This window comes from Pocillopora damicornis, chromosome 10 (assembly GCF_964200805.1).
Source record: "Pocillopora damicornis chromosome 10, jaPocDami1.2, whole genome shotgun sequence".
Lineage (NCBI taxonomy): Eukaryota > Metazoa > Cnidaria > Anthozoa > Scleractinia > Pocilloporidae > Pocillopora > Pocillopora damicornis.
The window spans coordinates 19,352,937-19,380,207 of NC_142679.1; the positions used below are offsets into that span (position 1 = coordinate 19,352,937).

Below are 27,271 nucleotides of genomic sequence, written 5' to 3' on the forward strand. Positions count from 1 at the left end.
TTGATCAGTATTAACGAGTGGATAGCGTACATCCTCAGAGCAGCCCCTTAAGACGTTGTTCTGTTATTAAGAACATGGCCAATAACCAAGTGCTCATAATTATCAACTGGGCCATAGAATTCCCTTTAGTTGGTTACCGGGAAACACAGAGAAAATGGTTGTGGATCAAGGGCAGGTCATTGCACGTTTCTGTCGTGGTCAACAAGCGCGCGGATGGTGAAGTTGAGGTAGAGTTCTAAGTCCGAGATGGTAATTGAAAAAACGCAGCAGAGAAAAGTTTAAAATACGTCGATAGACTACGCCATCATTTCAAAAAGACTCTTTCCAAAATATGAATAGGTACAGGATGGTTGGCATCAAAGCTTTTAACAACTTTTCCTTTGAATCTGTTAGGATGAGAGCTTGAAAAGTGTAAAATGTGGAAAAGAGCTTTTTTTTAAATGGGACAGCCTCAAAAACACAGTTCTCCACAATTTCCAACAGAAAAAGATATTTACTTATTGACTGAGTGGGAGGGCCGGACGGAAAATACTTGAGTCGAGGTCATGACGGACCAAGCGCAACGACGTCCGTGCGCCATGACCGAGTGCCAAATTTCTTCCCTTCCGGCTCAAACAAACTCAATCAAAACGAATTTCATTATATGACCACTAAGTGTCGAAAATTCGAAAAATTTTTTAAACCTAAATAGGACGCGATAGAGGGGCGCACGCAAAAACCACAAAAAAAGCCACAAAAAACGATTCTACATACAATACATACTTATCCTTGTTTTCTCGAGTCAGAGCTATGAAGAGACATATTTCTGCGAAAAACGCGACCTTTTTTATTATTTTCGTTTTTCCTTTAAGTTTTTGCAGCAAAACTAAAGGAAACAGCTTTTACTACGGTTTTCTATGGGATTCAGCCACCTAGCTAGTCATCTAAGGATGTTGGAAGGTTTCATGTGGTAGCATCTCAGCCCCATGTTGCCATAACTGGTTAGCAAGGGACGTTAAACAACCCACGCACTTTTCGTAAAGAGAATGGAAGGTAGCTTACGCCGTTGTGGTCTGGTCTTGATTCCGAAATTGTGGGCACTTGCAATACTTCCTTCCAATGTTTTTTGACATACAATGTTGCTCATTGGAGATATTTGCAATTAAAAAACCCTAATTTTTTCTATTTTGGAATAGTTGCGTGACACAGTTAATGATTAACTGCTCTAAATTGGTAGAAGTTATATCAAATTACCCCAACTTTAAGGAATTGTTTCCTTAAGGCTCAAACAACCATTGGACAAAATAAGATTACGATCCACGCAATCTGTTAGTGTGAGAGAGATCCGTTGGAAGTGCATTTTTCGAACTAATTTTAGCCTTTTACCCAGGGATTCGATGTGGGGGCTCTAATACCCTAAGGATTAGCTGGGAGCTCGAACCACTGTGGATTCTTGAATCTGACTCTCGTAAGCTGTGAAAGTTTGAAAGAAATCGGTGAGATGGCATGTGTCATGCCTACCCGGTCCTCTCGCGGACAGACTCCTAAAAGCCCATAGAAGCTTCAGCCCCGACGACATTTATCCAGGCAAGAACCTTTAAATGTAGCATTAACTCCTTAGCCTTGCCCCTATACTCTTTGTTTAATAATTCATTCAAACTAGGCATCATTCCGAAGGCCGGGAATGTAGCTGCTTGTTTGTTTGTTTAATTTTTGAAAACAGCTCGGTGTTATTCTGCTTTCCATGAAAGGTGCCCAAATCAAATTGGAGAACTACAGACCTCTATTGTCAGTTAATTTGCAAGAGGATTGAAGGGAAGTCTAAGACTAAGCCCAAGCAGTTGGTTTTATGAAAGAGCGTCCCTGCCTTCCGAAATTTCCCAACACTTTCCCACAAAGAGCCCTGAACCAGGCTCTTGCGCAAGCCATTTAAAGTTTTGCCTTTGACCAGGGAGGGAGCTACTTCTATTTATTCTCGGCCAAATAAAAACGGGAAAAGAACCTTCGTGTCCAAATAAAACGGATACGTGTATTCCAGCCCCTGTTCCCTTCATAAGGCTTTGTTGACAGATTCAGTAAAAGCTAAGATCGAAAAATAAAACAACATTTATTGTATTCGAATTCAACAGCAGTCCTTGCATATATTTAATGTCCTTGGTTAACATACTTCGCAGTTTAGTCTGGTCCTTTCCAAAATATAAAATATTTATGTAAAATATGATTTCTACTGAGAGTTGAGAATTTTGGAACATTGAAATATTATCAATTAGACGACATTCTGAACTATTATAGTAAATTGAAAAAGAGATTATACATTATAAGGACTACGTAACCCGTAAGACACTTTCTTATCATTAGTATGTAATTTTAGAGTAATACATAACTCTGCTCTTCATAAAATCATCAGCTAGGATGAAAAAAAATTACAAGTTAGAGTACAAGCTTTGCGTAAATGACTTACCAGGTAAAGTCCAAATAAACTCATTTGAACGAGTATACAATTGGTTGTACAATGCCTACATTTGGCTTCGAAAACGAACAAGGCAGAACAAAACATTCCTTTTTGTTCAAGTGTATTGCAATTAAGCTTAAACATTATACCCTTGGAGTCTACCCACTAAAAATACGAAAGCCTATAAATATTGAGAATATATTGTTACTTATTACTTATTTATACGGCACTAATTCACGTAGACTTTTCAAAAGTTTTCTTTTAGAAAACAACGATATTCATTAAGTAGGTTACCAAAATATAATTTAATATTTTTGGCATCTTTTTACAGCTAAATCACCAGTATAACCAATTCCCTGTAGTTCAAAACTTTTTGTTACAAAAGGTATAACATTATTGCCAACAGACCCGTTATACGAAATTGCAGTTGCATTTGTAGTCTATTTTTTTAAACAGTGAAGTTCGTTTATCGAATAACGAACGTCTAATAATCGTTTGAGTCATGATACCAAGTCATTTCTCAATTCTTGATCGCGATGTTTCGACTGCCTCACTAATCACCTTGAACAATAATCTCTAAGTTGTCATTTATAAAAATGGAATTTATTTCGTGACAAGCGAAACGTAACCGGAGGAACCTGTGAGGTCTCTGTGACTCTGACTTGTTACTTAGTCTACTTTGTAGTTGAACGGAAAAGTTGTGCCCCTCTAACTTTCCAATCAGTACCAGTTAACATTTGAGACAAATATTTTTTGCCTTCATCTGTTACACTCCAATTTGCCCAGAGGTTTAAGTGCTGTAGTTTGCAGTTGGTATCAGTCAAGGCCTTACACAGGTGCTTGATTCCTTCATCTCCAAATTCATTGCCGCGTAAGTCTAAACTTGTTAATGTACAGAATCTGTTGGTTAAAACTTCAGACAATTCTTTGATTCCTCCATCTCCTAATTCAATAAAACCGACTTTCAATTTGGTTAACACACAGTTACTGCTGGTAAGTGCATCACACAAGTGTTTAAATCCGTTGTCTCCCCACTGAATGCGACTGGCGTTTAAGCTTGTTAATCTACAGTTAACGCTGGTTAGCGCGTTACACAAGTGCATGATTCCTACGTCTCCTAACCCATTGTCACTGACGTTTAAGCTGGTTAATGTACAGTCAATGCTGGTTAGTGCGTTACACAAGTATACCATTCCTTCGTCTTCCAACCTATTGTCACTGACGTTTAAGGTGGTTAATCTGCAGTTAACGCTGGTTAGCGCGTTACACAAGTGCATGATTCCTACGTCTCCTAACCCATTGTCACTGACGTTTAAGCTGGTTAATGTACAGTCAATGCTGGTTAGTGCGTTACACAAGTATACCATTCCTTCGTCTCCTAACCCATCGTCACTGACTTTTAAGCTGGTTAATGTACAGTCAATGCTGGTTAGTGCGTTACACAAGTATGCCATTCCTTCGTCTCCTAACCCATTGTCACTGACTTTTAAGCTGGTTAAATGGCAGTCACTACTGATCAGCGCTTCACACAGGTATTTTAATCCTTGACTTTGTAAACTATTGCCATCCAGTGTCAAGCTGTAAAGTTCACTCTGAGGAAGCGCTATACTCAAGTTCTTCAAACCTTCATCAGGTATCCAACTGTAAGCGAGAATTAATCTGGTTACTTTCCAGTTCCTGTTGGTGATCGCTTTACACAGTGTTATCAAATCAGGGTCGTACTCTGTTGGCCACGCCTTCAATATGCCTGACTTCGAACTGTATATCACTTCATTAGATACCTCCTCCTCCTCGTCCTCGTCCTCGTTATGAATTATACCACGCCAGTCCCGTGGTAGTTTAACTCTAGGGAGCTCATCCGTAAACAGCAGCACCACCTGCCATGCACCTTCTCCGATGTGAATAGTAAGGAATGTTTTCAATTCGTCTTCATCCATTGCTTCTCGTAATTCCTCTAAGGCACGAGGTGGTTGGAGTACTAAAGGATTAAAACAAAAGAATATTAATATTTTACTTGAAAACATTACAGCGAAAAAAAAATTGTTTTGTCTAAAAACTGACAAAAAATACCTAAACAAATTGGAAACAAAAAAAATCGAGTCTCCGTGTTTCGACTTATTGTTGAATCATCCCAAGTAAAAGGAAACCAGTTGGGAAAACAAGGAGACGGACAGAATGAACAATAAAGGTCGTGCGATACCAAAAACATTAAGCTAGGCCCTTTTTCTTTTTGTTTTCCAAGAAGTCTTAAAATGTCAGCAAATCCTTTGCGAAGTTGTAAATCATTGTGATAAAGTTTTATTCCAATATTATCTTTTCCCTCACTAGTAATCTAAAACTCTTAGAGTCGAAAATGCGTGCGAGAAAAGTTGCATGCTGTTGTTGTTTTTTCCCAAATCTGGTTTTAAAGTTTCAGAACATTTTCAAGAACACAAGAGAAAAAAACTGTTTTCACTTTGCAAACATAACAACGAAGTATTAGTGTTGATAAATTGAAAGAGACGTCTTTTTCTTGAAAACACGATCATAAAATACGTAAGTTACACCACATAAGCGACCAGCTTTAACATCAGAATTCTATGCACTTATGGACTGAGTAGTAGGGGTCATGTGGGTCCAGCTTGATCTTACTCAGTCAATCAGATTTTTATACCATGAACGCCACTCTACTCATTCTACTTTCTTCTCGCATGGACGCACGCTTGGCCCCGCAGCTTTTAATGCCCCTGCCAGGGCAACCGCGCATGGCCTTCATAAAGAGGTTTATTTATAAATCTTTTCTTTTCTTATTAGGAACGGGCATTAGACCGCGCAGGTCATTTGATGATTATATAAAGGTACCAGGTCTACTGAGAATGAAAAAAACCCAACACAAGATCACAAATCTGGGTTAAAAGAAAAATTCCTTGACACAAACTCAGCATTTCTCAATAATCTTACCACCGAATATAGATAGCTGGACATATGTTTCAAAGCCAATACAAGCTTATTTTAACAATGTTAAGTACCTTGCTTGCGTAAGTGAAGTTTGGCTGACTCATTTAATAAGTAGCTGACATAGTCCTGGAGTTCCTCGGGTAAACTGACATCAAACTTCGCCAGTCCTGATCTGATGGTCAGATACATGGCGTTCTCTAATGCTATCATGAAGGACACAAAAAGACATAAACTATTTTAGTACTTAAGGTCACATTCAGAATTTATTAAAATGAGGAACTACTTAAAAGTAACTTACTTAACTGTGAAAGATCACGGACAAGCTTGGGGTCAAACTTACATTTACCATTTAAAGATACCACCAACACGTTTAGTCGATCGATGGAACATTAATGCAAAAGTTATTTAACGCACGAGCAACACGAGGGTCTCAATGGGGTGATAGCTTTTACGGCTAACGGTTAAAATTTTGGCCGTATTAGGGCTAACTTTTTCTTGTTAAGGAGTTTAAAAGAAAAATTTCTTTGCTTAACCCTTTGTAATCTAACGTTAAGGATCTTGGAATTCACACCACATCAAATCTATCATGGAGCCTGAAAACAAGGCAAACAACGTACTCCGATTTAAAGGTCGAACAATGGGCCCCAGGAACCCTGAATCGTTCTCGAAATTGTATTTGAGTTTGGTACGTCCAATACTCCAGTATTGTTCTCCAGTGTGGTCTCCACACCTCAAAAAGGATTTGGCTATTTAAGAGAAAGTACAACGCAGAACACATATATATGCAATAAGAAACATTGGCCGAGATATGTCGTATGAAGAGCGCTTAAAGGTCCTTAAATGGCCAACTCTACATCAGAAAAGATTATTTTCTTCGCTTACCGAGTGCTATAAGACAGTTAACAGTCTTAACGGGCTACACCCATTTGAGTATTTTACACTTGCACGTGATTTTCGACCATTAAGAACCAACCATCGCCATAAACTTAAGCCATTGCCCGCAAAGCTAAACAGTTTTAAGTATTCTTTTTGTGCAAATATAGTCAATGAATGGAATAATTTACCTAAAAAAGTTGCGGAGGCAGAAAATCTGAACATTTTCAAGAACAGACTCAGATGCCATTTTACTAATGCTTCAGGAAATTTTGAACTATTTTACTGTGACTTTTAATTATTTTAGGAGACAAACTTGAAAGGGGTAACCTCTTTTGTTTCCTTTTTACTTTTCAACAAAATTTGAATTGTGAATAAACAGTTATGTTATGTTAAGACTAACGGTTGAACTTCGTCAATTTTTACGACTAACAGCAAAATGTTTTTGCTAGATTACGGTTAACGGTTAGCCCCATTGAGACCCTCCTACATGTACTACAGTTCACTGACATGCATTAGTACTACATGCACTATTGAAGCAGCAATATGGGAATGTTAATAACCTCTGGTAGCGCGATGTGGTCATCGTAACTCTGAGGTGGCTTACACAAAGGTTCCTTAACGTTCGACATACAAACTCAAGTTACAAACTGCATGTGTACACCTTGTACTGAATTAGAGCACAATTTGACGCTTGCGGGGCCTTAACACATCATGGTTGTAAATGGATACGATTAAAAATGCCTAACCACTCTGATAAAATGCTAGAGTTGTATCCAAGATTCACGACAGTACCGCGCACTTGATGCGCGTGCAAATCCCGTGCACTACAAGCACGCACCACGAAACTACGCATAACATGAAACAGTACCAATAATTTTGCATATGTACCAAAATTTGAAAGTTTCTAAGACCAGGATGAGCTTATCCTAAGAAGCCAGTTATTGAACACTACTGAAACTAGTAGTTGTAAGTAGGACCTGAAAAAAAAAAAAAAAATTTCAGGCCCGTACGGAAAAGAAAAGAAATTTTCTTTTTTTCAGGTCCTTCTTACAACTACTAGTTTCAGTAGTATTCTTAGCTGCGAGGATCTTCTAATTTCATCTTTCCACCGCAGTGCAAATATGTGAATTTTCATATATCTAAATCTTTAAGCCAGTTATTTTTTAACACGCGCTAAGAAGAAATTCACTTTTGCCTGGTATTTTTTTTCTTTTCTTCTACAGTATTTTTTTTCTAGTGCAATGTGAGGTTGTCTCTTTACTACATGACGGCTGATGGCTGGGTTGCCAGGATTTACCACTCGTGAAAACAGTCTCCATCTAAGTGCTGGGTGCCATTGTAGTAACGTAACTTATATCTTAGGCCTCTAATGAGCATTGCAGTTGTTAATAATTACTTCTGAAAAAGACTGCACGTGCAGGAGTTCAGTGGAAAAAGATACTTCGATAAAGAAGTGGAAGCGTTTAACAGCATTCTACTAAAATTGTTTTTTCTCTAAATGTGTATTATTTATTCACCTTCCATCTTAACTTTCTCAAGTTCCTTGCGTAGTCTAATTACTGTTCCAATGGTGGCAAGATGGAAATGTAAACTACCTGAGAGAAGAAGTAAACAGCAAAATGGTTTAAAGAATTTTGAAACACCATTCTTGGTTGATAACATAATATAAGAAGAGGGGTTATCTTAAATATGGAGTAAATACACATTATCCAATGCTTCAACACGTAATGAGCAGCGCAGATGTTTTTGCAAGTTGCATGCAGGGCTTAGGTATTGGAGAGAAAATAATAGGAGTCCTTTATAACAAACTAAAAGGAAGTGTGTCACCTTTCAGCTTGTTACTTAAAAAATCAAGCCTGAAATACTAGTGCAACTATTTCCTTACATCACTTTCCATATTTCTTTTGCCCTGTTCAACAGAGTTAATACGCATGTTTCACTCACCTTTCTCTCTTTTTCTTTCTTCAAGTATCCAAATAAGTTTTTCAAGTTGTTCTAGTTCATCTTCAAGATCAGCAGTAAAGAGTTCAGGAGGTGGCAAAGTACCTGAAGGGAAAGGTAAACAGAGAGATACACTGTATTTAGCATTCAGTGCCTTACCTCGCATAAATGGTTAAAAACAGGCATTTAACAAACACTTCACATTGTACTAGGCTCATGTGAAGAACTGAAAGTATTAGATATCTATCTCACTTAATAATTATAAAGGAACAGGGATCATCTTTACTAACGAATAGTTTCTCTTGAAAATTTATAAAATAAGGATTAATTTCCCTTGAAAAGAGATAATTCGATACAAGGGTGAAAGCCTTTAATGGCACTCTTGGATTTATTTCTCTCTGATAATGAATCAATAAACATTTTATATTCACCTTCCATTCTCAGCCTCTGAAGCTTCATGCCTAGTTCAGCTAGTTTTTTCTCAAGACCAATGGTTGAAAATTTAAGGACAGAAAAACCATCTGAGAGCAAAGGTACACAGAAATATATTTAGCACTAAGTGCCTCACCTGATATAAAAATTTAAAGCATGATAACAGGTATCGAGGTCAAGTGAAAGAACAATGATGCAAGTTTTCCATTATATCATTGTGAAATAACCTATCTATAAGTAATATTTCATTATCACATGCCACAGCCAATTTAATACTACCTTTAACTGAAGTTGTGGATTAAGAGACAAAACTGAATTGAAAATATTTTCCTTAACAAAACTAAGTTACTGAATAACAGCTGAGAGCATTTCACAGTATTCTTGGATGAAAGTAAAGGCAGAAAAACGTTAATATCTCTGATAGGGAATAATTTTTCTTAAAGTGTTTACTGGAAAAATATGAATTCATTTCATAGCATTGAGCTATCTACATGGCTAAAATATTTAAAAAATTTAAAAGCAAACATTTTCGACACTAGGTCATCGTCACCCTGATGATGACCTGGTTTTGCAAACTTTATGGACAGTTATTAGCATTCTTGTATCAGTTTCTCCCTAAAAATGACAAGATATGAATTTTTCTATTCACCTTCCATTCTCAGCATCCGAATTTCCTCAAATACTTGCTCTAGCTTTTCCTTAGCGACGGAGAGAGATGAAGGACCTGAGAGCAAAGGTATACAGAGCTTTTCAAAATTCAGTGTCTGACTTTACACAGAAAAGATAACAACAGATATACTTGTGCAAACAGCAAATTATAGTCATGTTGAAGTAAAACAGAAGTAAACACATATTTTGAATGAGAACTAAATGTATTTAAAAGCATTCTTGGTTTAGTTTTACCATGAAATTTAATTTAACAGCATATTTTACTTCACCTTCCATCGTTAGAAGTTTCATATAAAGCTTTCCTAGTTTTTCTTCAAGATCAAAGGTGGAAGATCCAGGAAGAGGCAACATGCCTAAAAACAAAGGTATGTAGAGAGATATTGCCATTTCTACTAATTAATAGTTGGGAAAAGGCATACCAACTTGCATTTAAAGATACTAGTAGGTACATGTACACTGTAGATTACCTAAATTTAAGAACAGAAGCTTTAAAACCGGAAAAAAAAACTATTGAGAACAACTGAGAAAGTAATCACTCTACATGTGTGTAACATTTCCTTGATTTATTGCAAGGAAACTCAGCTCTACCTTTAACTAGAGAAGAGAATGAGGCAGAAACACATTTGAAATAATTTGCATTGACAAGTATCATTTATCATAATTGCTGACAGAAACATTAATTTCTATCGTAAAAGATGATTAAAACCACATTCACGTTCTTTTTTCATTTCTCATTTTTTTCCCTGAAGTTTCATAGCTTCACTCCTAAAGCTTTTTAAGCCAATTTACAAACGGATGAATTCTTCCACTTCTTCAATGTCAATGCATCATTACAACAAGTCAGTGATTTGCTTTGTTGTTTTCTTTTTTTTCTTGGAGCATGTCAGGGGGAACTGAACCCAAACTGGAACCCATGCTAGACTTCAACACGTCAGCAAAAACAACTGAAAGTAGTAAGCCCCACATCTTTTTATTCATTTCAAGGTGGTTTGATATCAGTTTTAAGGGTAGATCAACTAAATCCACTTAAAAGCGGGTACTTTTCCCGATAACAAAGGGAAAAACTCTACAAACATGAAGCACGTTAAATAGTCGATAACTCACAATACAATACAACTTTTTACTTGGCTTACTGGTAGTAGCTGAACATAATGAGCAACATGTTTCAATTACATTAACTTCAAAAATAATTCAAACTGAGCATCCTGTTCACCTTTCCTTCCCCAAGGTTCTTCTAGTTCTTTTCCATGACCAGTGGTCGGTACCACAATGAGGGGTGAAGTACCTAAGGGTAAAAATGCAGAGAGAGATTAGCATTCACAGCTTCTCTTCAGACGTTTTGTTCTCATAATTGGAACTGTGTACAATTATATTAATTAATTGATGCCACATCATTGCACTGAGACAATTCTTCAAGTACTTATAACATAACCGTTATAACTGTTCACAACAGCTTTCCATATAACTTAATACAAGTTTTTTTAATTTCCTTTTCACCTTCCAATTTCGCTGTCTCCATAATCTTTGTTTGCTGTTCACTTTTTTCCCACTGTTCTTTTTTTTGTGGACTTTCACTGGTTGAACTTGTGGAGTGGAATTCAGAGGTTAAAGCACCTAAAATCAGATTTACAAGACGACAAACATTTTGAACCATAAACATATCTTAAACTATTTTTAAAAACACCCAACATGTAAAAACTAAAAAATTTTTCTTTTATAGCCCCTCTAATGAAAATCTTGCGAAAATCTGTTCAGAAGATTATAGAAAAATTTTTTCAGTTGACCATTTTGACGACTGACAGTTGAAATTTGTCAATTTTTATGCCTAACGGCTATTTTTTTTGCCACTTTACGGTTAATGGTTAACTACAATGAGACCCTCCTACATGTACTAAGGTTTACTGACTAAGCAATTATATACATATATATACATGTGTGTGTGCGTGCGTGTGGGTGTGCGTGTGTGTGTGTGTGTGTGTGTGTGTGTGTGTGTGTGTGTGTGTGTGTGTGTGTGTGTGTGTGTGTATTTTGTTAACCAAGCATAAGGTCAAGATGGCTGAATATTGGACCAAGACGAGCTCGAGGTCCATAAAAACACAAAAAGATTTCACTTTATTAAGAATCAAGAATGACTTGTTTATTTCAGGAGCACGGAAAGAAAGCCAACTGTGTTTGTAGCACAATAAACCCACACGAGTCATTCATGATGTCTTTGTTTTGACAGTCTTCTGTCCCTTTTCTTCCACCTCCATCACCGAGATTTGTAAGTCACCTTGGCGCAGTGTTTTTCTTGTGTGGAATCTAAGCGGGTAATCCCAAGGGGGCAGCTTAGATAGTCAATCCCAACACAGGATTCTCTTCATATTACCCACAGGTATGGCCAGAGATAGTATATGGTAAAGTTAATAACGTCAGGTAGCTCATGTAATTATTGTAACTCTAAGGTAGCTTCCACAAAGGCTCTTCAACGCTCAAGTAACAAAATCCAAGTTACAAACTGCATGTGTACACTGTGTTACGGCTTTGACCCGGACAATAAAGTTTGCAGTGCCTTAACAAACTGAAGGTTGTAAATGGATACAATTAAAAACGCCTTGGCAATCTCATAAAAAGCCATAGTAGTATCCACTACAATACCGCGCACTTGACACTTGTGCAGATCTAAACCACTGCACGCGCGCACCACGCCAACTGTGCATAACATTAAACAGTACCTGTAATTTTGCATATGTAGCAAAATTTGAAAGTTTCCAGGACCAGAATGAGCTTATCCTAAGAAGTCAGATATTCTTTTAACATACACTACGAGGAAATTCACTTTTCCCTAGTATTTTGTTCCTTTTCTTCTACAATTTTTATTTTCCAGTGCAATGGGAGGTTTTCTTCCTATTACATGACGGCTGATGGCTGGGTTGCCAGGATTTACCATTCGTGAAAACAGTCTCCACCTAAGTGCTGGGTGCCAATGGAGGAACATAATTGATGTATAAGGCCTCCAATGAGCATAGCAATGGTTAATAATTACTGCAGTAGAAGGCTGCATATGCAAGAGTTCCCTGGAAAAAAATTTTACAGTACCGCTTGCGTATATGTTAACTGCGCAGACGAATTACGTACGCTCAGACTCAGGGTAGTCAGACGCGCATATACGATTGTTTTGCGCGCACGGTCGAAAAAATGCGCGACTCATGTGCCTTTGTTATTCAGTGCTATAAATTTCCTTTGTATTTTTATCGTTGTGTAAAACAAAGAACTTTTAACTTTGAAAATGCGACGAGTCGACAACGGAAAACTGACGTAATTTTATTCATTGCAATCGGCGCTCGCTTGAGCGTTTACGCACAGAAATATAAACAGTTTCATTTTGCATCGCACGTGATGATTTGTTTGGTTGCGGAGCGCAATATATTACTACAATGAAAGGTCAAGTTATAGTAAATCGCAATGTCAAAGACGAAGATTCGAAGATAATAACATAAAATACTGGCCTACTCCTGCTGAAAGCCCGGAAATGAATCCTTTAAAGCTCCCCTGACACGAACTGAAAACATTCGCTTGCGTCGCGTTGTCAAGCCAACTAACAAGGACGAACTTGTCGCAGGTATCCATCCATCCCGGTTCAGGGACTCCGGGACTGCTGCTGAGTGCTGTAAATACATTAGCCACCTCCGTTACTTCTACTGTAGTCTAACGCGAAGGAAGAGCCTAGTAACAGCTTCCTTCGATGAAAAAACGGCTCCTTTAAGAGCCACCAATTTTCCAAAAGTCCTGGATTACCGTGTTGACGGACATAAGTATCGCCGTATTGATGTTTTGTCCAATTGCACGCGTCTGCGAGTCTTATACAAACTTGAACTAAATGTATCCTGCATTTAATTTTTCCCTTCCCTTTTATGAGCAATTTGGTGAACATCGCTCGATGATTTTACAAATTTTAAAACAAGAAGTAAATCCGGTTTCCAATAAAAATATGCATATGGTAAGAACAAGGCGTAGTCGTGACATGTAACCATACTGTAACACAACACCATTAAAATGAGCTAGTAGAACTTACAAGTTTTTGTATAAAAGGCGCGATGAATAAACCAGTTTTCGAGAATAGCATGGTCACCGATGATAAAGCTATGAACTAAACGTCCACGCGTGGGTTTACATTAAGAATGCGACAACTGGTTACAAACGGACGCTTTAGCTGATTCTACCGAATTACAATACACCGAGAACGAATTCTCAAGGCCGTTGTGACGGATGTTTTTTTTATACGAAGTGACAAATTTTTATTAAAGAATTCCATTGGAAAATGATAAATCATTCATATATTCCTATTACGAAGTCGCAGTAGTTTGTAACAGCATATCGGGAAGGTCGGTTAGAACGGTGATTGAAACGAACAAGTTTTCTTGACGTTGGTAGCAGTGTAGTATTTTAGTCCTGTTACATTGTAGCCAAAAAAAGCATGCAATTGCGAATTTAAAAAAATGTGCACGTCAAAAAATCGCACGTGCGCGCATAAGCTTGATACGTCTACCTCTTTAGAATATATAAGGTAATCATTTTGTTTTTCTATTCTATTATTTCTATTTTCTATTTTTTTCTATTCGTTTTTCTATTTAGCCTATTCTTTAAAACGTTAAACCGCCAACAATAGAAAAACAAAAGGATTACCTCATACATACTAACGGGCAGACGTATCGAGCTTATGCGCGCATGTGCAAATTTTTTGACGCACACATTTTTTTAAATTGCATTTGCATGCGATTTTTGGCGCGTTTTATTCGCGTTTTTTGGTTAATGTATACACGAGCGGTAATGTAATTCTACAAGGAACTGGAAATATTTTAATAGCATTCTACTACAATTATTTTCTCTCTAAATGTGCATTATTTATTCACCTTCGATCCGCCATTTCTGAAATTTCTTCAGTAGTTCGTCTACTTCTACTTCAATGGTGGAAAAAGTGGGAGGTAAACTACCTGAGAGAACGTAGCAAAATGGTATGAAGTATTTAACAGCATTCTTGGTTGATAGCATTATATAAGAGGAGGGGTTAGTTCATTCCATGTTTTAACATGTATATAATGAGTGGTGGAGATATTTCGCAAGTTACAAGCAGAACTTAGATATTTGAGGGAAGATAATATAATTAGGAGTCCTTTATGACAAACTAAAACCTTTCAGCTTGTTACTTAGAAAAACAAGCCTAAAATACTAGTGCAACCATTTCCTTGCATCACTTTCCATATTTCTTTTGCCCTGTTCAACGGAGCCAATACACATGTTTTACTCACCTTTATCTCTTTGTCGCTCAAGTTCTGTGAGTAGTTCTTTTAGTTTTTCTTCAAGATCAGCAGTTAAGAGTGTAGGGGAGAGAAAAGTATCTGAAAGGAAAGGTAAACAGAAGGATACACTGTATTTAGCATTCAGTGCCTTATTTCACATAAATGATTAAAAACAGGCATTTAACTAGCACTGCACATTGTGTTGGGGTCATGTGATAGCACAATTATAGTGTCAGTTTTCTGATTAATCTCCTATTGTCATTGTTGAATTCAACTATTTAAAAAAATTGTCTCATCATAATAAGCCAGAGCCAACTTAATACTCTCTTTCACCACAGCACAGAATTAGCAAAGACTAAATTAAGAAAAATTTCATATAAAAGCTAACACTTTACACAATAGCCAAAAGTATAAGACAGAAATCTCCCTAAATAACTATAAAGGAAGAGGGGTCATCTTTACTTAGGAATAGTTTCCCTTGAAAATGTATGATTTGAATAAGGAGTGGAAGCATTCATCAATAGAAATAAAATCAGACAACAGATTCTTTTAAATAAGGAAAAATTTCCCTTGAAAAGTGATATTTTGATACAGGGGTGAAAGCCTTTAATAGCATTCTTGGATTTATTTCTCTCTGATAATGAATCAATAAACATTTTATATTCACCTTCCATTCTGTGCCTCTGAAGCTCCATGCTTAGTTCAGTTAGTTTTTTCTCAAGATCAATGGTTGAAAGTTTATGGACAGGAAAACTACCTGAGAGCAAAGGTACACAGAAATATATTTAGCACTTAGTGCCTCACCTGAAATAAAAATTTAAAGCGTAATAACATGTATAGAGGTCTTGGGAGAGAACAATGAAATAAGCTATCTTTAGGGTATTTCTTCATTATCACATGCCACAGTCAATACTACTTTGAACTGAAGTTATGGGTTTAGTGGCAAAAATGAATTGAAAATATGTTCCTAATTAAAACTAAGTTACTGAATAACAGCTGAAAGCATTAAACAGTATTTACGGATGAAAGTAACGACAGAAAAAGGTTAATATCTCAGATAGGGAATAATTTATCTTAAAAGTATTTAGTGGAAAAAATATCAAAACATTTAATGCCATTGACCTATTTACATGGCTAAAATATTAAATCTTCATGGTGATGATTACCTAGTGTTGAAAATGTTTTATGTTTACTTTTTTAAAAGTAAAAGTAGATTACCTTTATTTGAACAAAAAATGCTCTAAAACGAAAAAAAAATCGGTTGAAAATAACTGAAAAACTGTTCAGTCTACATGTTGAAATAATGTTTTGTAAATATCATCTTTAGCATGTCATCTTCAAATTCCTTTAACTAGTCGATCCGAGGGGGGTTCTTGGTAGACTTGAAGTCGTATGTGTCTTTGGAGCGAGTGGTCGTATCAGGGTTGAAGAAGAAGTAAGCTTTCCGGTGCATTCTGCGTAAAAATTGCTCGATTTTTTCGACGAAGCGTTGTGAGAAATCGTTCTGCGATGGTTGAATATTCCTCTACCATAACGGAACAACTTCTTACGACGCCTCGTCGAAAAAAACCTCGGCATATTTTCTGTTGTCTGTTTCTCTCGGTGTGGCGTTTGAAATGGCCAGTCCGTAGTCTTGGTAAAGTCCGATGTTGATGTTGAGTTTTTGCCGTTGGGAAAGGAGGAAAGGCTTCCCACTAGCTCGCATTTTTAATCACCGTCGTAGCTGCCCATTGGGACGTCAAATTTTGTATCGACTTTCTTTAGCCAAGGTTGCTGTTTGTGCATAGGGATCGAAAGTTTTGCATGTGTTACATGATGTTTCTTCGTCGTTGGTGATGTCGTAGGCTGAAGCAAAGTCGAGTACTCTGTTCAGGAGGTCTTGGCTATAAAATTCTTCGATGTCAAAGCAAATAAAACTGTGGTTTTTTTTGTTTTTAATGGATTAAAACCTCTCGATCACAGATGCCGTGTTTCTCCACTGGTTGAACTTGGATGCTCTCGTGATTTTTCTGTTGATTCTGTCGAGGATTGTTTTGCTGGTTCTGCCAATTCTGGGATTTGGTGGGTTTGATTAGTCGGCAGGTCGGTTTGTGAGCGAAGTTCGGTTTGTGGCCCCTCAGTGTTATGAATGATACAGTACCCTCGCGTATATGTTAACTGCGAAGACGAATTACATACGCTGCCTGGAGTATCGTACCAGGAAGCGCTGTGTCAGTCCGGCCTTGCGCATAGTATTGTTAATTAGGGTGTTGCGCTGTACCTGTAATCCAGCCTCGTGGCTGCAATTGGTATTAATAAACAAACTACTACTACTACTACTACTACGCTCAGACGCACGGTAGTCAGGCGCACAAATACGATTGTTTTGCGCGCACGGTCGAAAAAAATGCGCAACTCATGTGCCTTTGTTATTCAGTGCTATAAGTATCCTTTGTATTACACTGTCCTAAAAACATCCTAAAACACGGAACGGCGGAAAATAACCTCAAATCCTAAAACACGGAGCGGATGTTAAGGCATGTTGCGCAAACTGTTTGAACAAAGACTCTCAAGCGCTTGGCACATTCATCCCCACAACGATAACGCGCGTGACTAAAATTAAATATTATTAATTTTTTTCTTTTACTGAGTGGTATGAATAATAATGAACCATTAGGCATGAAAGATGGCTGCGTTTTCGCGTTGTAAACCTGTTTAAATACCTTTTGTCGAGATAAATTTGTCATGAGTTTTAGTCGCAGCATAAAAAGTCGCACGGCATGTGAAAACTGACATGACATAATATATATATTTAGGCAAGCCAAATATGGAGCTCGCATTTTTTTCCCGTACGTCGCTTCAACAAAACTAAAGCCCCTACTATGGATAAAGTGCGTGGTAATGTTAGTGGATTTTCATTCGCAACTTCTCCGTGTCCGTGTAGAGGACTGATTATAAGATAGTGCCCGTGGTACAGTTGGCCGCGCATACTAAAAGTAGCACCTTGTACGGTCGGTCGTACGGTCGTACATCCAAATTTTTTCGGCTTGATGGGTTACTACTATATTGTATAATTATGGGACTACGCTCTGCGAGCTCCGCTACAATAAACTTTCAAACTTTCAACTCTGACGATCGTGTGTAAAAGTACGCATGAGTGACCATGAATGACCACGAATGACCACTAGTGAAAAAGCGGGAAAAAGTTAATCATTAACAAAAATAAAAACAATAAGAGGAAAAATACTGCAGTGAATTTAATGGGAAATATTAAACGAAAAAGAACTGTAGCCCTCATTCAATAAAAACCCCGAATAAAAGGAAAAAAGATAAATGCTTCGATGTTTCCGTTTTTCGAATCATTTCTTGACTGTGCATGACACGTGATTTTATTGCAAGTTTTTAAGAAAGCTTAAGACAAGATCTAAATTTCTGTTAAGTTCGAATGTGATTTTTTCCTTGTATTCTGTAATAAGTAAAGTCTAGTTGTCAACGCTTCATTCATAGTTTGACCTTTAGGCCGTCGACTGAAGTAACGCAATCGTATCGTTTTGCCGAAAAAAATAACTCTTAAAAATGTTTTAAGGATCTATTGATTAAATTAATATATTGATTATATTAAATATATATTTTTTATTAGTCATTCAGAAAGCTTACAATACTCTTTTTTTGGTTGTCTAAATCAGCCCTTTTTAGAATAAAGAGTAGCGATATTAAAAACATGACGTTTCGGCGACGACATGTCACCATTATCAAATGCAAATTATAATAAGATAGTGAACGTTATATATACAATAGTAAGTGACAAATTACATTAGAATAAACGAGGCGGGAATAAACAAAAGAATGGAAAAACATTTTAGATAAACAGTTTCGCTGGAATGGAGTCATTTTGAGTGTTCAGAGTCGGTCTCTTTTTCCTTATCAAAGGCATCTCGTAAATAAGGCACTCAAATTTTCCGTGGCATTTCTTTAAGATGGTAAACTGCTCGTGAAGATTGGTAGGTCTTTGATTGTGTTTATCCTGTAGGTGTTTACCGATGACGGAATACTTATGCTCCTCGATGCGCAGGTGGAGGTGACGGCTCGTGTAGCCTATATAATTCGAATCACACGAATTACATTGAAATTCATACACAACGCATTGTTGGTTTACAAGTGAGGGCTTTGTTTCCGTAACTTTTAAATCTTCAGAGATTTTCTTACTTGTGAAGACTGGTTGTATTACACGATCGACTTTCTTTCCAAGGTCGTTTAACAACAAAGGGCTTTTACTTCACTATCAGAGCCATGTAGACAACAGGTATAAACGATCGCTAATAAGAACTATGCTTGATCGCGCTAAACGCCTGTCATCGTCACCAGACCTCTTCTCCAAAGAATGCTACGATCTAAGGAAAATGTTTCTGAAATTAAAATATCCTGTAAAACTTATTGATTCCATTTTTATGAGATTTCACGCCTCCCAAGATCTGAATCAAAGCTGTATTGAGCCAATTGACAGCCCTGTATTAATAACCTTGCCTTTCAAAGATCAGAAATCTGCCGACTCCGTTCGCAAGCAATACAATTGTATTACAAAATGTAATTTGTCACTTACTATTATATATAAAACGTTCACTATCTTGTTATAATTTGCATTTCATAATGGTGACATGTCGTCGCCGAAACGTCATGTTTTTATATCGCTACTCTTTATTCTAAATCAGTCCTACAGTTCTTTTTCCAACAATTCTTTTTCCTTTAATATTTCCCATAAAATTCACTGTAATATTTTTCTTACCTAATCAATTATTTTTATTTTAGTTAATGATTAATTTTTTTGGCTTTTTTACTAGTGGTTACTAGTGGTCACTCGTGTTTACTTTTAGACATGATCACTCTAATGTTTCCCTTCCCTTTTTCGAGCAATTTGGTGAATATCAATCGATGATTTAACAAATATTAAAACAAGAAGCAAATCCAGTTTCTGATAAAAATTTGCTTATGAGTAAGAACAAGACATTGTTGTGACAGGTAACCATACTGTAACACAACACCAGTACAGGGAGAGATTAGCATTCACAGCCTCTCTCCAGATACGCTGTAAGTTGTTCCCCATAAGTTGTACTCTTAAAATAATACTAATGCCACATTACTGCATTGAGATCATTCTTCAAAGCTTTGTTATATAATAAATTGTTATTACTGTTCACAATAACTTTCCTTAACAGCTTAATATGTCTTTTAATTTTGTTTTCACCTTTCTCATCAATCTTTGTCTTCTGTTTCCATTTTTTCAGTTCTTGCTTTTGGGGACTTTCACTGGTTGAACTTATGGAGTGGAATTCAGAAGATGAGGCACCTAAAATCAGATTTAAAAGAAAACAAATAATGAGGCAACCACTAAATACTGACATTCAAAACCATACAACACACCTCAAATCATTTTTATAAAAACCTCACACACAAATACAGGTAACATTTTCTTTTATAGCTCCTCCAACTAAAATCTTGCCAATTTTTATTTTAGCTTGTTTTATTTCATTTATATTTAGAGCCAAAAATAATTAAAACCAGACAGAAAAGAAATGACAATGCCAAATTTGGATTAATCTACTATTGACTCTACCCCTGTTGTCACCTCACTATTACAGACACCTTGCCACTGCAGACAAGAGCCAGCCCCTGGAGAAACACATACAGAAATGACTGAAATAAATTCCCTCTATAACAGACTCTTGCTATTGCAATAATGCAGACTCTTTCCTGCCCCCCAGCATGACTTTTCACTTGTTTTTTCTCTTGCTATAACGGACACTTATTTACTCTGTCCAAAATCATGACTAGCATACTATGAACCAACATTACGAAAAAGGGAAATAAAGAAACCATTCTTCAATTGGGTGTGAACATATGAAATTTTCTGCTTACAGCCAGATATTTTTCTGGTTTGTGGAAACTTTACTTCATATGTTAAGAAACAAAACAAACTTTAATTTCTCTTGTACCCCATTAAAACAAACTTTTTGCTATTACAGACACTAAATCTCCCCCGAGGGTGTCTACAGTAATGGGAGTCAACCTTAAGGGGTAAAGTACAAAGAGGAATTCATGGTGTTACTTTTAATAGCAACATGATAACAGGTCAAACCAACATGTAATTGACAGATTACATACTGTGTACAAAATCTATCTAAACTACACCATTGTCAGTTTTTTAAGGCATAATTTAAGATCAACACTGAAAAAACTTAATAGTTTATCATTATATAATCTTTCACCATCTTCAGACTCTACCATCTCAATATTCCCTTCTAGCCAAACACAGAGTGAGGGAAAACTAAATTGGGTGAAATTTCCTTGAAAAAACATATTTTGATTGAGAACTAAATGTATTTAATAACATTCTTGGTTTAGTTTTACCATCAAAGTCAATTTAACAGCATTTGTTTCATTCACCTTTCATAATTTGAAGTTTCATACGTAGCTCTTCTAGTTGTTCTTCAGGATCAGAGGTGGAAGATCCAAGGAGAGGCAACATGCCTAAAAACAAAGGTATACTGAGGGAGATTAGCATTTCTTCTAATAAATAGTTTAAAACAAGCATACAAACTTGTAGCTATAAGGATAGATTTAAAAAAGCTGTTAAAAACACCTATTTGAAATACACACATACAGTATATTGTTTTAATTCCACAAACCAACTCAAATTCCCTTTAACATAAGTAGAGAATGAGGCACAATCATATTTGGAATAATTTACATTTATGTATTTTACATTATTTACAGCAATATTAGTATTCAAGGTGTTACTTTCATTTGAAAGATGATAACATGGCAAACCAACAAGTCATGTGACCATCTCTATAAAGTGCATGAAATTTATCCTAAATGCAAAATTTAGGGAAATCTAAATTGGGTTTTAATTTCTTTCAAATTAATCTTTTTAATGAAGAACTGAGAGTATTTCAAATAATTGTCAGTTTAGTTTTACCCTAAAGACCCTTACAACCTTAAATGTTTAATCCCAAAAGCACACTTCTTTACACTTGACATAATAACTGAACACACTGGACAATTATTCACTACACATATTAATTCAAACTAAGCTTCCTGTTCACCTTTCCTTCCCTGTGCTTTTCCGATAAGTTCTTTTCCATGACCAATGGTGGGTATTACAGTGAGGGGTGAAGTACCTAAGAACAAAAAGTACAGGGAGAGATTAGCATTCACAGCCTCTCTTCAGATGCACTGTAAGTTGTTCACCATAAGTTGGACTCTTAAATTAATACTATATGCCACATTACTGCATTGAGATCATCCTTCAAAGCTTTGTCAAATAATAAATAGTTATTACTGTTCACTACAACTTTCCATAATAACTTAATACGTCTTTTACTTTTGTTTTCACCTTTCAGTTTCTCTGTCTCGACAATCTTTGTCTTCTGTTTCCATTTTTTCAGCTCTTCTTGATTTTGTGGACTTTCACTGGTTGAACTTATGGAGTGGAATTCAGAAGATGAGGCACCTAAAATCAGATTTAAAAAAAAACAAATAATGAAGCAATCACTAAATACTGACATTCAAAACCATACAACACAGAAGAAAGGTCAGAAGAAAGTGGGAAAAAGTTAATGGTGACTGAAAGGGAACTATTACTGCTAGTTTATCCATATCAAAACATTTACAGAAATAAATCATGCAATCTAGCAGTGTTATCTACATGTACCTGCCTTTAGTCTTTTACATAAGGTTTCTGTATTTCCACACAGGTGTAAAGGTAAAAAATGGAGAGATTAGCATTCACAGCTTCTTTTCAAATGTTTAGTTCACATAAGTGGAACTGTGTACAATTATGTTAAATTATTGATGCCACATTATTGCACTGAAATTATTCTTCAAAGATTTATCACATAATTGTTATTACTGTTCATAAAAATTTTCCATAGTAAATTAATACAAGTGTTTAATTTCTTTTTCACCTTCCAATTTTGCTGTCTCCATAACCTTTGTCTTCGGTTCACTTTTTTCACATTGTTCTTTTTTTTGTGGACTTTCACTGGTTGAACTTGTGGTGTGGAATTCAGAGGATAAAGCATCTAAAATCAGATTTACAAGAAGACACACATTTTAAAATATAAAGACACCTCAAACTATTTTTAAAAACACACAACATGCAAAAACTAGAAAAAAATTTTCTTTCATGGTTCCTCCAACAAAAGTCTTGCCAATTAACCTTTGATTAATAGATGCAATCGAATAAATTAAGGAAATATAAATACAACCCTGTAGAGAGGAAATATCGAGCCAGATGTCTTGGTAGGAAAGATAACAGGCTACTGGGAAGAGATGTTTGAGAAGAACAAAACATCAAATGAAACATCTTGCAAACAAATTACTTCTTGCATTGGCATGGTTACATACAGTAGTCAGCATGAATTTGTTCAAGAGACAAGTTCCCTAACTCTTGATATAAAAACTGGACCCATCCCTTCATGACATGTACCTTACCATACGTCATGTGGAAAGACTGATGGATTTCATTAGAAGCCCTTGACAAATAATTCATAGTAGGACCAGGCCTTGTTACATTCTTTCTACCAACCTCTAAGTGCATCTTTCTCAAAGAACATTTTGCATGCATTGTACTCTTCCATGTCTATTGTTGTCTTCAGCCTCAGCTCAGCCAGGTTCAGTTCCTTCAAGATCTCCTCAGTTACAAAACAATTCTGAACCACTTCATCAAGATGACCAGATGAGTAATCTGTCCACAAGTCCTCCAAGATCATTAGAGATTCACACCTCACCGTTATCACCAAACTTCCTTTAGAGACACCAGTAATGATGAACCTCATTTTTTCTGCATATTCCATAAACCTATTGAACTCTTCAATAGACTGTGGCTTTATGGCATTGAAATAATTTAAAATAATTGATAGAAAGATTTCCTCTTTACGAGTGTGGAGATCTTCTGTTTGTGGACAAGACGCACTTCCAGATGCAGCTGATGTAGCAGATACCCTTGGCAGTATAACCTCTTGGCATCTGACAGTCTCTGTTGCCAACATGCCAGTCTGCATATTCTGTTCTTTAGGTTTCAAGTAATTCACATCAACCTTAATATTCATTTCACCACCTGTTAAATTGTAACAGTCAAATTTAATCCTAATATAACAAGGTTTTTTCCACCTCCTACCTAATTAACCACTGAAATGTGAGAACATTACAATGAGGCAACACCAATCAAACATAGAGCTTGTTACCAATGAATAGATACCAACAACATATTGATGAAATGAAAATGATTACCACATACAGTATATATATATATATAGCTTCAATTTCTGTTTCTTTTGCATCTTTATCTCATTCCATAGTAGAATCAAAATTCTGATGGATCTAAAAGATTAGTTTCAAACATGGAAATATCTAAACAGACCTAGCCACGGTGATACATAGGCATGCCTAGCATGCAAGAGTCATTTTTCTGGCTGGGTGGGTTAAGATAGGACATTTTGTATAACTAATGTTTTCATTTTTGTAACAGGAAAAGAGCATAACTCTTAAACAAACAAAAATATTGCATTACTTCACCTTAAGAGAAAGAAAATAAAAACCTAATTTATCTGAATTCACACAAGTATTTTGTGATCTATTGTCTCTATTGTGCAAATACTTCTCAGCAAAAATTAAATGCATCCGCGCCACACTTACTGTTGTCTCCTTAACAGCCATAGTTGGGTCCCATCACACAACACCCTCTATTCCCCGTTTGAAAGAGAGCATGTTGTGTGAAGACGCCAAATAACAGTTGCAAAAGAGACTACTATCTCTGCTGTTCCTCTAACAGATAGAAAATTAAAATTATTCATCTACAGTTAGTTGTCCAAAAAATAGAATTCCACCTAATTTTATGACAAAAAGCAAACTGAAACTCAATTGTATTTCCAACAGACCCTCACCAAAAATATATCGTAATCTTGAATAAGTTGGGATACATTAAACAAGAGAAGAGGAAAATAATTCAAAGAGGGCTCCTTGATTGATTGTTTCCCATCTGGACTTTGCCCTGTACATGTGAAATACATGATAAAATGCAGGTTGTTTACAATGAATTGACATGCAATTGGGTTAAGTCCATGGTAGCAGTTGCATGAAAAGTTCACCATCAGTCCCATTTAGTTCTGTGTGAATTTTTTTTTTGTGGGTTGGAAAATGCATTTTGAATATGTAATAAAATGCAGGTTGCTTACAAGGAAATGACACATGATAGAGCAAAGTCTAAAGGGGCAAAGTGGAATTTGATTGGTGAAGTACAATTCAAGCACATGAAAAATTGCATCGTGTTCATGTCGTGCAATGATTGGGTATGTTCTGATTGGATTTTGAACATTATTTCCATGGTACTCGATGGAATGTGAGTTGTTTAGCATGCGGATCATGAGTAAAAGAAAGGAAAAAACATGTTTTAACTTAAAAATGATACAAAAAGTCAAATGTGATCCTACCATATCCTGATAAATCTCAACCTTAAGGCAAAGGCCAAAAACCATTACACTTAACAAATGAGCCCAAAATTTCTGATTAAGACCATTCTTTGTACACGGTCCCCTAATTCAATGACATAATTTACAAGAAAACAATACCCAAATGCTGTGAACGGTGTAAGATATCCTAATGCTGTAATATGATTGGTGCAAGATACATACTCTTATGTGGCAATCTGATTGGTGCAAGATAAATACCCTAATACTGCAATCTGATTTGTGGTAGATATAAGACAGTCAGTCTGTATACTAACATATCAAAAAGCACTCAAAAAGACAGTGCACTTGAACACTTGTAGTCCAACCACAAGTCTAGATAAATGTAACAACTCAGGACTAAAGGTGCACTTTACTCATTCTTGTGCTTATCTACATGTACCAGTATTCAGTTTATCTTATACAGCTCAGTCTACACATAAGATTTAGCTTCATACATGTAGCATAAAATTTAAGCAAATGTACTGAAAAAAAAGAAAAATTAAAAGAAGTGGGCTCACCATTTGCAGTTTTCACAACATTTTCAATCAGCCCTTTAAACCTCTCACATTCTTCTTTCCAAGAGTAAACCATTCTGTAGTTCTCGCGAAGCTTCACGGCATTGACTTCTCTCTCTTCTGCACTTTCTTCATACATCTCTCTGATCCTTCGTGCCCATTCATCTTTATCTTCACCTGATCCAACAATGACAGTGTTTCCACCTTCTACTTTTTGCAAAGCCTCAGCTATGCCAGATTCGCCAGAGACAAGAACAGGAACACCAGCAGAAATGGCCTCAAGGGCAACAAGCCCAAATCCTTCGGTACGGGATGGCAGAGCAACCAAATCTGACTGATAGAACATCACCTTGAGTTCCTCTTGTTCACTGCAATATCGACGGATGGTTAGTTGGTTGCGGTTGATGCACGTGTTGTCAAGAAACCATTGCTCAACTTTTCGTTGTTCACCGGGAGATGAGCCGACAAATGTCAACTCAAAGTTCTTACCAAGAGAACCAATGGCATTTGCAACTACATCATAGCCTTTCAGGGAAAGATCCTCAAAGGCAGCTCGGCCAAACAAAGACACATTAAAATTCTTTACCACCGATCTGTCTACAGCCAATTTTGATTCATTGGAAAACTTTCCAAAGATCCCAGGAGTGATAATCTTCACTTCAACATTAAGGAGACGTCTGCTGTACTTCTGTTGTAGACGGGAGCCAACGGCGACAACTGCATCCCCTGCTTTACATAACTCAATTTCCATCTGGTGCTTCTTCTCGTTCTCTTCGATTGTATCTTCTGCAGCCGTGGCAGATTCTTTATATTTCCCAAGGTCCTCGCAGTAGACGTGAACAAATTGGATCCATTTACACTTTGTAGACTGTGCTAGGAAATATGCAGGACTACCCAGCTTTCTTCCATGGCCTATCACCAGATGTGGGTTTGGGAGCTGCGAGGGTGGAAACTTCAAGCACTCGAGGGGGTCGGCTGAACCAGGAACACTCCGAGCTGTAATTAAATTGACACTATGTTGCTTAGCATCTTCTCTGTCCCGATCATCGCTATTAGAGACATAGCAGTGGATTTTCATGCTACCAGTCGTCGCTTCTGCCAAATTAATGGCAAATTCTCGATTGAAAGTTGATAATCCACCCTTTGAAGATTTCCATTCGTCACAGAGAAACATGACATCAAGAACTTTCTGCTCTCTCTGCTCCTTGTAGCTACTTCCGGCATTCGATGCTTTAGAAGACGCCATGGTTATTATTGTTATGTTTTCCTTCACCAATAGATAAATCTCAATCCCCTAAATACCACAATCGGCGGAGATTCCAAAGGACTATCCACGTCTGACTCCATCTTATGTATTTTATTGCATTTGTTTATACCCAGAAAGATCAAGGAGATTCGTCGGACAGAGCCGTATAACATTTGCGCATGCGTTAGGCTTTGGCGCGGCAAAAAAAAGGATTTTGAGTCGTTTGCAGAGCACGTTCGTTTTCTAGCTGTTGCTTCTGGGCGTTGTTTCCCTTCCGCTTTTCGTTTATAGAACAACCTCCGAAAACTTTGTATACCCCCTAAATATTTTCAAAAATAAATTTTCTACTACTACTGCAAATACTGCAAATAAGAAAATGCCTTTAACTACGACAGAATGCCTTGGTTTTAAATACCAGCCCTGTTTTTCTCCCCAAATTTCACTGAATTTTTAACCTC

General features: G+C 36.7%; 2 protein-coding genes across 4 annotated transcripts in view; both read right to left on the reverse strand.

The window, feature by feature from the left end:
• LOC113684493 (uncharacterized) overlaps positions 1–27,013 on the reverse strand; it is a 78,727-nt gene extending 51,714 nt beyond the window's left edge. For 2 of the 3 annotated variants that reach the window (XM_089185223.1, XM_089185221.1), the window contains exons 1-2: positions 25,571–27,013; positions 23,132–23,662 (exon numbers count right to left, since the gene is read on the reverse strand). In XM_089185223.1, coding sequence (XP_089041349.1) covers positions 23,132–23,662; positions 25,571–26,813 — 1,774 coding nt within the window. In that variant the 5' untranslated portion in view covers positions 26,814–27,013. Of the gene's footprint in view, positions 1–10,499; positions 10,572–10,783; positions 10,901–23,131; positions 23,663–25,570 lie in introns of all 3 variants that reach the window. The other variant, XM_089185224.1, reaches the window with a different exon arrangement.
• Positions 2,068–7,842, reverse strand: LOC149039283 (uncharacterized). The gene is made up of 3 exons (XM_089185227.1): positions 7,762–7,842; positions 5,440–5,571; positions 2,068–4,409 (listed from the first exon to the last, which is right to left on the reverse strand). The coding sequence occupies exons 1-3, from the start codon at positions 7,766–7,768 to the stop codon at positions 3,106–3,108; spliced, it is 1,443 nt and encodes a 480-aa protein (XP_089041353.1). The 5' UTR covers positions 7,769–7,842; the 3' UTR covers positions 2,068–3,105.
• Positions 27,014–27,271: the final 258 nt, after the last annotated feature.